Source organism: Aquarana catesbeiana, linkage group LG01, assembly GCF_042186555.1.
Source record: "Aquarana catesbeiana isolate 2022-GZ linkage group LG01, ASM4218655v1, whole genome shotgun sequence".
In the NCBI taxonomy this organism is placed as follows: domain Eukaryota; kingdom Metazoa; phylum Chordata; class Amphibia; order Anura; family Ranidae; genus Aquarana; species Aquarana catesbeiana.
Window position 1 is genome coordinate 818,590,900 of NC_133324.1, and position 16,751 is coordinate 818,607,650.

The 16,751-nt window shown below is 40.3% G+C and overlaps 1 protein-coding gene across 8 annotated transcripts in view; it reads right to left on the reverse strand.

Moving 5' to 3' along the window:
- Positions 1 to 578: 578 nt before the first annotated feature.
- The window catches only part of EXOC1 (exocyst complex component 1), a 99,609-nt gene continuing 83,436 nt past the window's right edge, over positions 579 to 16,751 (reverse strand). For all 8 annotated transcript variants that reach the window (XM_073608420.1, XM_073608418.1, XM_073608415.1 and 5 more), the window contains 6 exons: positions 16,146 to 16,213; positions 14,330 to 14,558; positions 12,593 to 12,776; positions 10,220 to 10,419; positions 9,474 to 9,668; positions 579 to 3,363 (listed from right to left, as the gene is read on the reverse strand). In XM_073608420.1, the coding sequence (XP_073464521.1) occupies positions 3,211 to 3,363; positions 9,474 to 9,668; positions 10,220 to 10,419; positions 12,593 to 12,776; positions 14,330 to 14,558; positions 16,146 to 16,213 (1,029 nt within the window). In that variant the 3' untranslated portion in view covers positions 579 to 3,210. The remainder of the gene's footprint in view (positions 3,364 to 9,473; positions 9,669 to 10,219; positions 10,420 to 12,592; positions 12,777 to 14,329; positions 14,559 to 16,145; positions 16,214 to 16,751) is intronic.

Genomic DNA, 16,751 nt, shown 5'->3' on the forward strand with positions numbered 1-16,751 from the left:
TTCCCCATAAGAAATAATGGAAACTCAGATGATTCATTCCACAACCATTTATTCATAAGGCCTTCAGTTTATAGTCCATATAAAAAGATTATAGCAATGTGACCAGGTTGTGTAACCATAAAATGTCAATCCACAAATGGAAGCCTCCACAAGGAGATTAGAAGCAAAATGCAGCAGGAGCTACAGAGTATAAAAGAGAAGAGAAGAGAGGCGCCTCTAAGTGTAGCAATATGGTCACATTTAATGAAGGTAAAACATTTAGCAACTCACATGGTTGATGATTAGAACAGGCACATCTAAGTATGCAGGCATCCGGGGTAAAGCTGTCCACATAGACCATCCTCTGCACCACCGGCTCTCACAGCTGTCAGTCTGCAATCGTGACCAGGAAGACTACCCTGCAGTAAAGCGATTTGAAAGCATGGCTTGAATCGCTCGTGGAGCGCAGTGTGGAAGGGACAACGGCAATGGCTGTGCAGAGGATGGTCTATGTGGACAACTTTACCCCACATGCCTGCATACTTAGATGTGCCTCTTTTAATCATCAACCATGTGAGTTTCTAAATGTTATAACTTCATTAAATGTAACCATATTGCTACACTTAGAAGTGCCTCTCTTCTCTTTAATACTCTGTTGTGACATGACACTACTCGTATATCAAGACAGACATCGCTTGTATATAAAGTCAAAATTTATTAAAAAACGTTGTTTGTCTTGCAAAACACTCTCAAACCAAGATTTTACTGTATATGTTTATGTGTTCCCATTCACACAGCATGTCACACAGCATGTCTGAAATGCTACTAAAAACATTTCTAAAGCCGGCCATAGATGGTTCAAATGATTGATCGATCAACTTGGGTACAACCAGTCTGTCGGATATTACATGCGTTTATTGCCATTGGCTTTTCTAGCCATTAGCAACAATCACTCTGTTCTCCTGGCGGGGATGGCTTCCTCCACTTGGAGAACACAGTGGCCCAGTGGGAGGGATTCCCTCTATCAATACTGCCTGTGTTGGTGGGGGAATAGAGTATTTGCAGGAAAGAAAATCGCTCTCAGTCTTACCTTTTAGATGTTTTTAGGGGAAGGTGCCATGGCTGACTGCAAGATTTTTTTTGAACAATGCCAGAGTAAGTCTGTCCCACGTCTGTCCTCATTAACATGACTTGCAAGAAGCCTAGCTACTAAATCTTTAACCCTCTGTTAGGACAAATAGTGTTCAGATCTACTAACAATTGAGAATGAAGATCCATCTGCACAGTACAGACAGGGTTAATTATAGCAAAAACATGTGCCCACCCCCCTCACAAAGACTAGTAGGGTTGACCCTTGCTGGATGGTCCAGAAAATAGCATATAGAAAAGGTAAGCTGCAATGCTTTAATATTTTTTTAAGCTACGCTATGTGAATGGAGACAAATAGAAAGTGGGTACTATGCCAATTTGGCTACAAAAGTGGAAGTACACTAAGGGGGAGACTTACTAAACCTGGTACACAGAATCTGGTGCAGCTGTACATAGGAACAAATCAGCTTCTAACTTCAGCTTGTTCAATTAAAATGTAAGTTCACCTTTACAGAAAATCCATAAGGTGACCTTACACTGGGGACCCCTCCTCATCCCCTACAATCCTACTGTACTGTAGTCCCGCGATCCTGCTCTGTCAGGGACCAGAATGCTGCTTCACCGGTCTGGGGATTTGAAATTCTCCTGGCTTCCTCTCCTTTTCTCACAGCAGTGACAGGACAGGTTAGATGGATTCTGATTGGTCAGCGCCGTTCATACTGACAAATTAGAATGCCTCATCTGTACACGCTGAGAGGTACGGAAAGGAGATTAAGACGCAGGGATTTCAAATCCTTGGATCGGCGTTGCGGTCCCTGACATAGCAGGATCGCAGGACTACAGTACAGGATGTGGGAGGGGGTCCAGTGTAAGGTCACCTTACAGATTTTCTGTAAAGGTGAACTTACAACTTTAAGCTTTGATAATAAAGCCTAGACGCTAATTGGTTACTATGCACAGCTGCACCAGATCCTGCATACCAGTTTTAGGTCTCTTTATGTACTAATTTAAAAAGAAAAAAAGAAAAATCATCAATGAATGTATCTTAAAATATCAAAAGTGACTGTCCGAAAATTATATATGTATTATTCTGCCACAATCCCCTGCACAGCAAATAAAAAAAAAAAGGCTATGCAGACTATTTTATTGCACAAATCTAACTAGCATTTTGTTACTATGCTCCATGTTGGTTGAACGAGCAGCCAGATGACACAAGAAGATGCAGTAGTGAGCAGTGGTGTCACCATCCTGTATAGGATGTGTCTATTCATGTATTTAGATATTTAGCAGATTTTCATCTCAATTCAGTATGGTATTTGCTAACCAATGGCCATCTACTTAACATCATAAAACCAACCACTTTACTGCTTCATCTACCATGTGTCAATGGTTTGAAAATCCCTCCAATAACAGCCTTTAGAATGGCAGTGTATGAGTGTATTATGCATACTGATAAGCAGACCATTAGACATGCAGTATAGCATAATAGATAACATATTCACGTAATGCTGTCACTTTATGTTATATGGTGCAAGTCTGTTAGACTTTTTTTTTCCTGGTCTGTGCATAGCCTCCTACTACTCAAGTAGAAATTGAAATAAATGGTTATCTTCTCTGTGGGTCTGCTATTCCAAAGACTTTATCAAAGCATGGAAATGATAAAAATGTGTGTAAAATACTTGTTCGGTTAACAAAATGTATGGATCACTGATATTGACACTTTTACTTAAGATTTTAGATGCAAATATAGCGATCATTGCAGTAATGTTTTTTTCAACTCTTGCTTAACTGGAAAGCTGACGTTTGTTTAGCTTATATATTTGATGATTCATGAAAGACTTATGGTACACTGAACAGCGTTGCTATTAGTCTAGTAATCCCAGTGTCTCTTTAACTTGTCTGTGACAAGTGCAGTTATACAGTTCTCTAAACAATTACCTGGACCGCAGCTACATTACAGTGTTTAGCATTAAATAATGGTGGTAGGCCTAAACGTACTTAGTTCATTTCATGTTTGTACTACACTTATGATGGTCAAAAATCTTCCTTGTCCAGATAAAAGACAAATTCCACCACTCATATCCTTGTATATAAATGACACCTAAAGTGCTAATTCCCTGATCTTTATTACATGTTGACTTGCTAATGAGATTGCGCAATACTGGAAAAATATTCCAAGATGTCCTGAATGGTGAATTCCATGGTAATGCCAACTCCAGTGTAACATTTCTCAATCAAACCTTCAAAGTGCTTGTACTGACGGATGAACTCATCCTGCATTGTGTGCCAGACCACCTAGGGAGGAAGAGAAAACATGACAAATGCCTGAAATTAGGAATGCACTATGAGGCAAAAATGACAAAAAAGAAACTGTAGAACGGCAGATGTAAGGTCATTTCACAAATGGTATTAACTTGGCCTACACAGATGGACCATTTCTTAGCTCCAATGTCTGAATTGTTACTGCAATTAGAGGAGAACTATGAACACCAACACTGTTCACACCCTGTTCAACCTGCAATAATCTTTAAACACATGGTTAACTGAAACAAGACCAACTGAAGTGCCTAACTGAAAAAAAAAATTAAAAATGAACAGGGGGGCTGCAACTGCTGACCACCTCCTGAAAGTTTTAGTTGCCTTGCTGTTATGCTTAGTTTCAATGGTCACTGTCCACATACAGATCAGTAAAGACATTGAGAAGTCAGATGTCATTGTTATTTATATACTTGCTCAAGGTCAAAGACTTAGGCCAGCCATAGACGGTTTGAATCTCGGCCGGTTCAGCAGGAAGTGGCCGAGATTCAAACCATGTATGGGCAGGCTGAATGTATCAAGGGTACAACCATCCTGCTGGATTTTACTTGATATTATCGCTAGGGGCTGCTATAGCCACTAGCAACAATCACTGGAGAATACAATGTCTCAGCAAGAGGGATTCCCCTGTCAGCACTGTCTGTGTTGATAGGGGAATCATGCAAATTTCTTTCCTGCAACCTGAGGTTGCAGGAAAGAAGTTTGCCCCGTCGTATGACCTGCCTTAAAGTAGAAGGAAAGGATACACAACATCCCACTTGTTAAATATCGTGACTGCAAAGCTCTGACTCTATCACCTTTCTCTCTTGTGATGGGTGTGAACTCTCTCCCAGCTGACAAAGCCCTGTATTATGGACACCGGCAGATGACGTCACTGCTCTAATAGATTCAGCAGTGTAGTCGACCCTCCACGGTACACACAGATTACCTGGACTTTGTGGTCACAAGACTTGGGTAGCAGAAGGTCTGCAGAGGGTAGCAAAGCAATGGGGAAGTAACATTTAACAGGTCAGTTTTTTTGTAAATGACAGTTGAACAACTAGTATTTTCAGAAACAAGTGCCAGGCTTTTTTATTCATTCTAATTCCTTTAACTGGAAGATCATTTAAAAAAAAGTTCTGAAATATACCCATAAGCACAAAGAAGCAGTTTGTACCTGAACCCGGAAAGGGTTCTTTGCATAACAAGGCCTCTAATTAGGAAACTAGCCTTGCAGAGGTGATGGGTATGAGAAAGGCAACCATGTGAGTGAGAGTAGACAGAGGAATAACTCTGATAGGTTCACAGTTTCTGTAGAACTGAAAGAACCAAGCTGAGATCCCACAGGGTAACAGACGGATGAGCAACTATGTGAGCAACGCCCTAAATTAAAGCTTTCACTAAGGAGTGAGATGCACATAGTTTTTGAAACAGAATTGCTAGGGTATAAATTTGACCCTTGATGGTACTTAAGGGCATAATGTTGAGCAAAGCCAGATATTGATCCAGGCCTAACAAGAAACGTCAGGATTTGTGGAGGATTTTCCTCACCTTGCACCACAAGAAGTATGCTTTCCAAATGTTATAGTAGAAGTTGCAAGAAGTGGATTTTCTAGGTTTCAGAAACATAGGGATAACAGATTTGAGCAGACCCCTATCTTTTAGGACCTGGGCCTCAACAGACCAGGCACTAAGGCCAGAGACTGTGGAGAAGGGTGGCAAGCTGATCCTTGGTACAGTAGATCTAGGCAATCTGGGAGAGCCCACGTTGTTGACTGAGAAAGCCTATCTGCCAATTTTCCATGTCCGGAATTTACATGGAGGACAGAGCTGGAACATGAAGTTCTGCCCAAGCCAGAATCAGGTTGGCTTCTTTTTGAGCTGCGAGACCCCCAGTCCCTCTCTGATGGTTGAAAAAAGCCACTGCTGTGGCATTATCTGACTAAATCCTGGTAAGCTGTTCTTGCGCTTGAGAGATCCAGCATTGAAGGGATAACCGGAACGCTTATAGCTCCAGTACACTGATAGGTAGACAAGCTGCCTCTGGCAACCTGGTCCCTTGGACCAAGAGAGTGTCTAGAACTCCTACTATGCATATAAAGCTGTCATCCATTGCAAGAACCTTTCAGGCTAGTGGAAGGATTTTCCCAACTTCAGAGCTGTATTTGTAAGTCACTAGGGCAGGGATAACCTAGTCTTGGGTGTCAGGTGTATTTTATCATTAGGCGGATGTGTCTTGATGTCCTACACAGCCAGAATGTTGAGCTTCGGCAGTCTGGAGTAAAATTGGGCATACAGAACTGCCTTGAAGGCGGCAACTATTAGATCCATAAACTTCATGCAAAAGCGGAGGGTTGGATGGCTCTTGGACTGCAGAATCCAAACATGGGAGCAGAGATTCAGGAGCCTGTCCTGCAGAAGAAAATTCCTGTAATCCGCAGTATCCAGGATAAGAACTAGATACTAAAAGCCTCTGCAGTATTTGAATAGTTTGTTGGACATTGATTGATGCAGTCTGTGCTGTTTCATAAGTAGAAGATCATCTAGGTATCCCACTATAAGAATGTCCTCTGAGGGAAGCAGAGCAAGTATAGGAGGGGCTAGCACTGTAGTGAGAACCCAAGGTGCAGTGGACAGGTCCAAGGGAAGGGCAATAAAACTTGTAATGTTACGTGAGCACAACATACCAAACAATGTTGCTGTGCTCAAAAAAAAATGGGAATATGTACGTAGGCATCCTTGATGGTCAGAAAGACTCCCAGATGGAGGCAAGCAATGACCAACCTGGAAGATTCCACGTGGAGTTTTTTCTTTACTCCAAGGAAGATGTTGGGAATCTTTCAGTCCAGTATGGGGCAAATACCTCTTTTCACTTTGGGAACGATGAACAGGTTTGAGTAAATACCCTTGAAACTTTTATGGAACAATGGCTATGACCCCTTAATAAAGGAGATGAGCCAGATCAGCGTGAAGATCTTTGCAGAGAGGTTGGCAGTTTTTAAAACATGAACTACAGTGGAGCCAGAGATTGAAATTCTAGCTTGTAGTTACTGGACACCACATTCTGAGCGCAAGCCTATGAAAAAGGCAAAGGCTAACAGATGTCTCCCCACTTTAGTAAGTTGGGGGGGGGTCAAAGTCTTGTGGTGGAACTGAGTCCCAGGTTTTGACTTGAACATCTACGCCTGGGAGAAGTGATGGAACACGTCTTAGCCCCAGAGGTAGAGGGTTTACAGGCAGAGACTTCGCTTTCTTTTGCTGAGGCAAAAAAGGGCCCTCTTCCTTCCAGTGACATCATGTGATAAAGTTTTCATGAGGTGAGCCTAAGTGCCATTCACCATCAAAATGCATATGCAGTAAGCCTTTCTTCCATGGATGTTCTGCAGACAACATCCAAGCAAAAGGGTCCTTCCCTATGTTTCCAGCTAGGAGACCTATTCTGCATATGAGACTTAAAAAATATCCACAAGGCCATCAACATAGTGGAAGGCCATAGGCATGAGTTCTAATTGTTGGATAATGCAAAGATCAGTTAGGACAGATCCAGGAGCTTTAGCCATACCCTTGGACCAGTTACTCATGGTTTGGCTGATGAACACGGTAGCAATGACAGGTTGCAGGGCAGGGCCAGTCAGGGAAATTAAGTGCTTGGAGAGGGCTTCCCGCTTTTTATCCACACGGGCTTTAAATACTGAATATCGAACAGTCATAGCTTTGTTCAGGCAGGAAATTACCAGGTCAACTACAGGAACAGCCCCACTTCTCAATAGGGTATTGCTGAGCTAAGTGTTTTAGAGGAAAAAAAAGGGTTTTAATTAGACCAGTTGCTGTACAAAATGGGTTGTAGGAAAGAGTGCTCAAGAAAGGTTTTAGCAGCCTACAGACTTTGAAGAGAGCTCAGAGTGGTAGATTTTGACATTGCAGTCACAGGTTGCGTCAAGGCCCAAAATGACAGTAGACAGAATCAGCAGTAGTTTTAGGGAAGTCAGAGACAGACTCTGGAAGGAGAAGGGAATGAAAGGGCACATGTGACCCCTGTATTCTGAGTCAGCTATCATGGCCGCAATTAGACAGGTCTGCACTAGCCAGGGGTATGGCAGCCCTAGATCTGTAAAGTGCTCTGCAGCTAACCCACACGGTTCACAAGGAGTCTGGAATGTTCCCTAGCAGACCCCAAGGCCTGCGGGTCACATTACATGTTGGCCCCTTCCTCACAGCGGAATCTGAGCATGGCCTCAGTGGCTATGTTGAGGATCAAATGACCCAGAAAGCTGTAAAATTTGCTATTTTGGCTCTGCAGCATCTGGACACCCTTGACAGAATTAAAAAATGTCTTGATAGAAAAGTAAAAAAATTGGGTTTGCTTTTCTCAGAGGAGAGAAGACACCCATTCTCTTAAGAGACTAGCAAAAACTGGTGCAAGATGGCAGTGGAAGGGCTTATATTTTGAATGGTGTCCAATCCCCTGCAAGCAGCAGTATAACCCAGTTGTACAAGATTTATATCAGCCCCACTGGCCTTAATGAAAGATTAAAAAATGTTTGCTTTTGAGTTCATATTTGCTTTAAGAGAAGACTCTCTTCTGCAAACAAAAATTTGTACAACAATGCCATTGTCACAGATTGGGTGAATGTCGAAACCCTACATTACATTACACACATTTGACACAAATACAAGAAAGGCAAGTGTCATCCAAAACATCCAATGTGTTCACTGGAATCTAAAATTGGGTTATTGGAGGATATATATATATATATATATATATATATATATATATATATATATATATATATATATATATATATATATATATGCACACACATATACACATATACACACACATATATATATATATATATACACACACTACCGTTCAAAAGTTTGGGGTCACCCAAACAATTTTGTGTTTTCCATGAAAAGTCACACTTATTCACCACCATACGTTGTGAAATGAATAGAAAATAGAGTCAAGACATTGACAAGGTTAGAAATAATGATTTGTATTTGAAATAACATTGTTTTTACATCAAACTTTGCTTTCATCAAAGAATCCTCCTTTTGCAGCAATTACAGCATTGCACACCTTTGGCATCCGTCCACAACACTTTTTCCAGTCTTCCTCTGTCCAATGTCTGTGTTCTTTTGCCCATCTTAATCTTTTTCTTTTATTGGCCAGTCTCAGATATGGCTTTTTCTTTGCCACTCTGCCCTGAAGCCCAAAATCCCGCAGCCGCCTCTTCACTGTAGATGTTGACACTGGTGTTTTGCGGGTACTATTTAATGAAGATGCCAGTTGGGGACCTGTGAGGCGTCTGTTTCTCAAACTAGAGACTCTAATGTGCTTATCTTCTTGCTTAGTTGTGCAACGCGGCCTCCCACTTCTTTTTCTACTCTGGTTAGAGCCTGTTTGTGCTGTCCTCTGAAGGGAGTAGTACACACCGTTGTAGGAAATCTTCAATTTCTTTGCAATTTCTCGCATGGAATAGCCTTCATTTCTAAGAACAAGAATCGACTGTCGAGTTTCAGATGAAAGTTCTCTTTTTCTGGCCATTTTGAGCGTTTAATTGACCCCACAAATGTGATGCTCCAGAAACTCAATCTGCTCACAGGAAGGTCAGTTTTGTAGCTTCTGGAAGGAGCTAGACTGTTTTTAGATGTGTGAACATGATTGCACAAGGGTTTGCTAATCATCAATTAGCCTTCTGAGCCAATGAGCAAACACATTGTACCATTAGAACACTGGAGTGATAGTTGCTGGAAATGGGCCTCTATACACCTATGTAGATATTGCACCAAAAACTAGACATTTGCAGTTAGAATAGTCATTTACCACATTAGCAATGTATAGAGTATATTTGTTTAAAGTTAGGACTAGTTTAAAGTTAGCTTCATTTAAAAGTACAGTGCTTTTCCTTCAAAAATAAGGACATTTCAATGTGACCCCAAACTTTTGAACGGTAGTGTATATATATATATATATATATATATATATATATATATATATATATATATTTTTTATGTTCTTCTCTTTTTAAACATCTTTTTATGGGGAAAGCTGGATCAGGAAAACTCTCTTTCAAACAGAGCATGTTTTAGGGGAAAAAAGTTACCTGTAACAAGTTCTCTTCCTCACACAAATGTTTGTCCATCTTCTTATAGAGATTATCTAGTCCTTTCTTTACCTCCTTACCAGGATAATCCTTTATGACTTTACGCAGTTCTTGCTTGCTAAAAGCCAGCTGGTAGCTTACTTCTTCGTAGCCAATTCCTTGTGCAACGCGAGCTTTTACCCCTTCAAAGAATATCTGATATGATATAAACAAATAGAATTAATAAATTAGAGAATTCAAATTATCAAACATAAAAAAATAAGCAGACAAAAGCTTTTTTTACGCTGCACCCCAACATTTGCTTTGCTGCAGCATTTTGAAAATGTCTGAAAGTTGCAGCTAAAGGCAGGCTAGAAGAAAAGCAAAAAAAAAAATGTAATTTGTTTATTCATCATGAAAACATACGTCTATTGATCCTCTGTATAAAGCCCATCCCAGCTATTTAGGCAATAAATACATGTTACCCTCCAAAATGATCATGCTCAAGCAAGCATAGCAGCACTGTGTATAAATGCAAAGCATTTCAAAGTTTTCATCAACCTTTTGTACAACAGTCAGGATTCCCTTTAAGATTGGTTTAACACTCCCATACTAGATTTTTTATTTATTTTTTTTTAAAGGTTTAAAAAAGAAAAGCTGACCAAAAATTGCAGTAAGCTTTACAGATGCAATACAAAAACTTGGCAAACCCTGTGCGAGCAGGACTTTAGTTCTACACTAGAACACAAGAAATGAAAGAAGATTACATTTAGTTTTTCCAGTGGATGCCCTAAAGAATATATGACATATGACTGCAGATGGTCATTATATTTCTGCTTGGCATCCCTCTTCTCTGTTTCCAGGCAAGAGATCTTCAAGCGGGAGAGAGTAGCAAAGATGTGATGAAAGTTCTCCATCATGACTACATCGCGGGGTGTCTTCTGGCTTTCATTTGCAACTTTTTCAACTAGAAGAAAAGAAACACTTCTTAATAATCGTTAAAGTATAACTAAAGGCAAAACTTTTTTTTTAGGATAGAGTGGAGATGGATTAGAACAACTGTCAGTTTTTATTGCTGTCTGTGTCCCCGATAGGGAGATTCACCCTCTATATTTGTCCTGTTTACCATTACCACGTAAGAAAGAAATTACCCAGGATTTTTTTATACAGCACAGGCACAGGGGCACATAGTGTTATATGACTGAGGGGATTGCATGCTTATACTATTTGCCCCTGTGCCTGTGCTGTATAAAAAAATCCTGATTTGTACCTATATCAGAGCGTCTCCCGCTAAGGGTGCTCACATGACTCCTTAGCTCTCTCCTTATCGGCACCAATAACGTTATCAGTGTAACCCTAGTTTTGCAGCAATCACTTTATTTTTTTTTTATATAGGACCAGGTTGCTCGCATGATGCCCAACATCCCTTCAGAGAGGATCAAGGTATTCCACTTGCCTGGGTCACCATCCTGATACTACCTGTGGTATAACGATTTAGGATGCTGTGACCCCACAGGCCTCACCACTATAACAAAGTAGGGATTCCTTTGTGAGGACAGGTAATAGATGCGCTCAGCTCCCTCCCCACCTCCCCTCATGCATTTCGGGGCGGTTGGGGCCCGATCAACGCATCGGCGCCATGCACAAAATGGCCCCCCAAGTGGCATCAATTGACGCCACAAGGTGTGAGCCGGGTTTTGTTTTTTCTCCATCTGACGCCTACAGCTGTGATGAGCAGACATCCACTGAGTTATTCTCAGCTGTGATTGCTCTCTCGTCTCTCAGCTACCAATGACGTCATGCATGACGCTGGCAGGGACCCGCCCAGGGCCAGAGTATATCAGCTGGGACCGACAGACTGACGGTTCACGCCCTCACTGTGCTTCGCTAGGAAGGGACCGCTCTGTTAAGCAGCCACTATTCAACACATGGGTAATTAATATATATTTTTTACATCTTTTTTTCTGCTTACAGTACACACATTCCCATCCTCTCACCTATTTACCCAGTGCAGGACATCCTCTATCTTCACACATTTCCTATGGGTTTCTTCACTTATCTTTTTTCACGTGCATTTTCATGCATCCATTTTATTTTTATTTTCATTTCCCCTTATTATCTTATTTTTCACACATTTACTTTTTTCATATGCACCAAGCACACATTTCTTTCAGTCATTCTATTCATCCAACACTTTCTACTCCAGTTTTACTTTCTTTGACACATCCCATTTTTTTCAATTTTCTGCAGATTTTCCCATTTACAACTCATTGACCAGTATATTGAGGGCTCAGGAATCAGTCGGCTGTGGTCTCTCCTGGCCCACCCTCCAATCACTTTGGAAGGATGGTCGGTGCCCTGCCTCAACCCCGGTTGAGACGGTTATATCTCACACCCTAACAGATCCCATTGCTGGTGACTCTTCTTGACTTTTGGGCTATTTTGTAAGTAGCTTCTCCATTCAAAGTAGACAATTTGGACATTTCTGATACGATTTTCTCTATTGGCCAGAGGTTCCACATGTATCAATATTTATGATATTCCTTTGTTTTTCTCAGTTAAATCATGCATCCCACCCCTGATGACTGGCAAGAAGCCAAGAAACGCGTTGGGTTCGCAAACTAAGGATGCCCTATCAAGCCTAAATCATATCCCTGACATTTATCAATTTTTTATCGAGTTTTCTCATTTCATGCGATTTTGTGATTTTGATTGGCGATTTTAATTCATGTATTTCTGTTATGAATTGCATATATGTATGTCCATTGATTTGTTTACACTACTGAGTTTCCTTGATTGTTACTGCTAAATATGCTTATATATCAATTCATGCGATTATGTCTGTATTTATACTACTTTATTGGTACTGTAGGCATCAAAATCATGGACTTGACTATAAATTAAATCCAATCATTTTACCTACTCGCATGTATTCATTATTATACTTTCAATTGACATGCTTCATTTAAAGTCCCACTTGCCCCTCTTTTTTTTCTTTAGACAGGTAATAGAAGTTTAGGTGCCACTGATTCAGGCCTGTTGCATTACACAGAGGCTTTTTTGACATTAATGGGCAAATGTAATATAGAAAAAAAAATGAAAACAAACAAAAAAAACAATAGAAACATACTGCTACTTACCATTTATAAAAACTGCTTTAATCAGCTTTGTATAAGCTTTGTCTAAATCTCCACGTCTCTCAGATCCTCGAAAGATTGACTCTGCCAATTCAGCAAACTCTTCAAACCCAGACACAAATGGAAGAATGCCAACCTTACTCTTCTTTGAGATTTTTACATCCTCCATCTGCTTGATTTGGTTACTCTGCAAAATACAAAGTGTAGAATGTCACGCACATAACAGTATTAAATGTAAAAACGGGAAAGAGATATCAAGCCATAGAAGAAGTACACATTCATTCATTCCTAGGGAATGCCATTCTTTATGCTTCCCAAGAATAAGTGACTGTTCCTTAGAAATAAATGAGCATTGTAGTATGCATGAGCTGAAGAGCTTGAATGGGAGCTTGAATGGGAGACTATTGCAGAAGTCATTGTGCAGTTGCCAACAGGCCACACAGTGACTATCATGACAATGTGGGGAAAGATGAGTGTTATGCCCTGTACACACGATAGGATTTTCCGGTGGAAAATGTGTGATAGGACCTTGTTGTCGGAAATTCCGACCGTGTGTAGGCTCCATCACACATTTTCCATAGGAATTTCCGACACACAAAGTTTGAGAGCTTGCTATAAAATTTTCCAGCAACAAAATCCGTTGTCGGAAATTGCGATCGTGTGTACACAAATCTGACGCACAAAGTGCCACACATGCTCAGAATAAATGAAGAGAGAAAAGCCATTGGCTACTGCCCTGTTTATAGTCCCGGCGTACGTGTTTTACGTTCAGAACGATTGGATTTTCCGACAACTTTGTGTGACCGTGTGTATGCAAGACAAGTTTGAGCCAACATCCGTCGGAAAAAATCCATGGATTTTGTTGTCGGAATGTCCGACCGTGTGTACAGGGCATGAGACTTGAGGAGACAGTATGTTTAAATGGTAACTTCACTAAGATTACAGTTCTCCTTTAAGTCATTAAAGCGGTAGTAAACCACTGGGCGTTTTTTTTTTTCTAATTTGAAAGGCAATGTCATTATGTTAAACTTACCTAAAAAAGTAGCCTTCCAGCGCGGAGCTGTCACAGCTACAGGCGCTAATATCTAGTCTTTTGGGTCCATGGATTGGCCAGAGCCGCAATGATGTTACTCCCGCGCTAGCGAACCGCACTTCACAGCACAGGACTCTGAAGGAATGGCCCGGGTGACCATTCCTTCGGAGTGCACGCGCCAGTTATGTCACTGGCTGCATGTACAGTAAATATCTCCTAAACGGCGCACTTTTAGGAGATATTTAGAGTACCTGTAGGTAAGCCTAATTATAAGCTTACCTATAGGCAAAAGTCAGAGATGGGAGTTTACTCCCACTTTAACATAGTGATCTCAACATTCATATATGCCTGTACCGGATCTCCTTGTCAGAACTACCTAGGAAACAGAACTAAGTACTAGGTGCATAAAATGAAAGTAACAATATTTAGGGGATGCAGTCTTGCCCTATGGTAAGAACCAGAGATATAACATACAGTGACACGAGTGAGCATATCCACTTAAGACAGGAAATAAGATATTTGCCAAATTACCAAGTGAAAATAAAGGACACAAAATCCCGGAAAACAAAAATGAGTGCTGTAACTACATACAAAGTACCAGTAAGCTGCAATACATTTAATAATTGTTTTGGTGGAGGGGGTTTGTACACTTTAACAAATAACACAACACGGAAGCTACAGCTATGTTTAGCTAAGCTGGCACCTACAATGCATTTATCAAAGTTTCTTTTCACAGTAACCAGGACATTTCCAAGTGTGGTGCTGAGGAAGGAGGCGGAATCGACATTCTCTGCTGTCCACACATGGTGGCTCATCTTCACAAGCATATACAAAGAGTTAAAGCTGTCAATCTTGTCGCCCAGAGCAATGAGGTTGTTCAGTTCTGGCTCAATACAGCGGAATATGTGAGTCATCATCTGTCGGACCATTTCCTTCCTACAACAAAAAAATGAAGATGATTTTGAATCTGATTTCGGCAATATAAGCTTAATAACATATGTAATGAGCAAGTAAGTAATTGGCATTGTGAAAAGTAGAGTAGGAATTGGCCAGAGAGGGATACTTTTGACACAGTTGGCCAGCTTGCATACATATTGGAATACATGTGAATCTAGTATTATGGACCTGTATAGCACTGTGCAAAGAGTTAATTGAGAATCATTCAATCCAAAAGATCTCAACGTTCGAGAAAAATGGAGAAAACAGACCTCTAAACAGCACATGACATACAAAATTAAAGTGGTTCTAAAGTCTAAAGGTTTTTATCATAATGCATTCTCTGCATTAAAGTAAATACCCTCCATTGTCTGTAAACCCTTCCCCCCTCCCTAACACTTACCGGACTCCTGTATTCATCCAGCGCTGTGCTCGGTTGCAAGTCTTCTCTCCTTCTCTCACAGGTCTTACAGGGTTTGCTTAGAGCAGTGGGAGCCATTGGCTCCTGCTACTGTCGGTCAAATCCTGTGACCAGAGAGCAGGTAAGTATAAACCTTATTATTTGAACATACAGAAATGACTTTACAACTGCTATTAATCATCACTTTGAGTTAGGAATTTCTTTTTTCATTGACCTCCGGGAAGGTTTTACCCCCTTCATGACCCGGGCATTTTTTGGTTATTCAGAACTGAGCTACTTTAACTGGCAATTGCTCGGTCTTGCAAGACTGTATGCAAATTAAATTTATATCATTTTTTTTCACACAAATAGAGCTTTCTTTTAGTGGTATTTGATCACCACTGTTTTTCTTTTGAACATATAAATGAAAAAAAACAGGACATTTAAAAAAAAAAAAAAAAAAACAAATCAAATCAATATTTTTTTACTTTGTTATTAAACATATCCAATTAAAAAAAAAAAAAAAAAAAAAAAGAAGAATTCTTCATGAAATTTAGGCGAAAATATAGTCTGCTACACGTCTGGTAAAAAAAAAAAAAAAAAAAAAAAATCTAAATAAGTGTATATTTATTGGTTTGTGTGAAAATGATAGCATCTACAAGCTATGGTATATATACCAACTTATAGTGGGACTGTGATAATGTGGCGGGTATTCTAAAGCTAACAGACTAAATTACACTGATGTCGCCAGTGACACCAAATACGCTGATCACATATAATAATTGTACACCAACACTGCACTAATAACACTGGCTCAGAAGGTGTTAACATCTACGGGCAATCAAGGGGTTAACTGTGTGCCTAACAAGTGTAATATGTGCGGCTTTTACTTACAAATCTGGATTTATTCCCCTGCTTTGCAGGGAGAAGAAACAGCCAGATTGTTGCTCTTTGTACAGAGTCCTGTGTGTTTGTAAACACAGGAGTCTAATTTGTGATTGGCCACAGCCAATCAGCAGGTCCATGGCCAAAATCATTGGCTGGGAGCTGCTGACAAAATCATGCTGTAGCCAACTCGAAGGAAGCTAGAAGACGTACATTTATGTGATACAGCCAGGCTGCCACACATGCTCAGCCGCAGTAAATGTACTATAGGAGGACAGCAAGCAGTTCATTTACTAACTCACTCCGAAGACAGCACAGCAGTAGTTGGAGGTCGAGATGAAACCCCACCATCACCTTCATCAACTTCACCCTGTTAAAAAAAAAAAAAAAAAAAAAAAAGATGTATAAGAAAACACTAAGGTTCTTTCACACGATCATCAGCGGCTCAGTCATGTTTTTATGCTAAGAAAAAAACTGATGAATACGGATTCAGGTTACATCAGTTTGCACATCCATCTTCACTTCAGTTCAGATCAGTTTTTCCATCCATTTTTTTTTTCAGTTGTTGCAGAAACCAATCACAGGTGACATAATTATAAACACAAAATGTTTCTTGCCTAAAAATGGACAAAAACGGAATGGATAGCATCTATTTACATCCGTCTAAACGGAAAAGCCTTATTCCATTTAAAAAAACAGACTTCAACAGACACGGATGTAGGCAGATGTAAACGGATGATCATCTGTTTACATTCGCCCGGCCATAGACACATTGTGGTTCAGTCTGGATCCATCTGAAAAACTGACAGACGGATCTAGACTGAACGCCTGTGAGAAAGGGCCCTTTAAAGCTTTCTCACTTTCAAAAGCAAGCTGAGAAAAATCAACTGGAAAGTAGTTCATTAGGT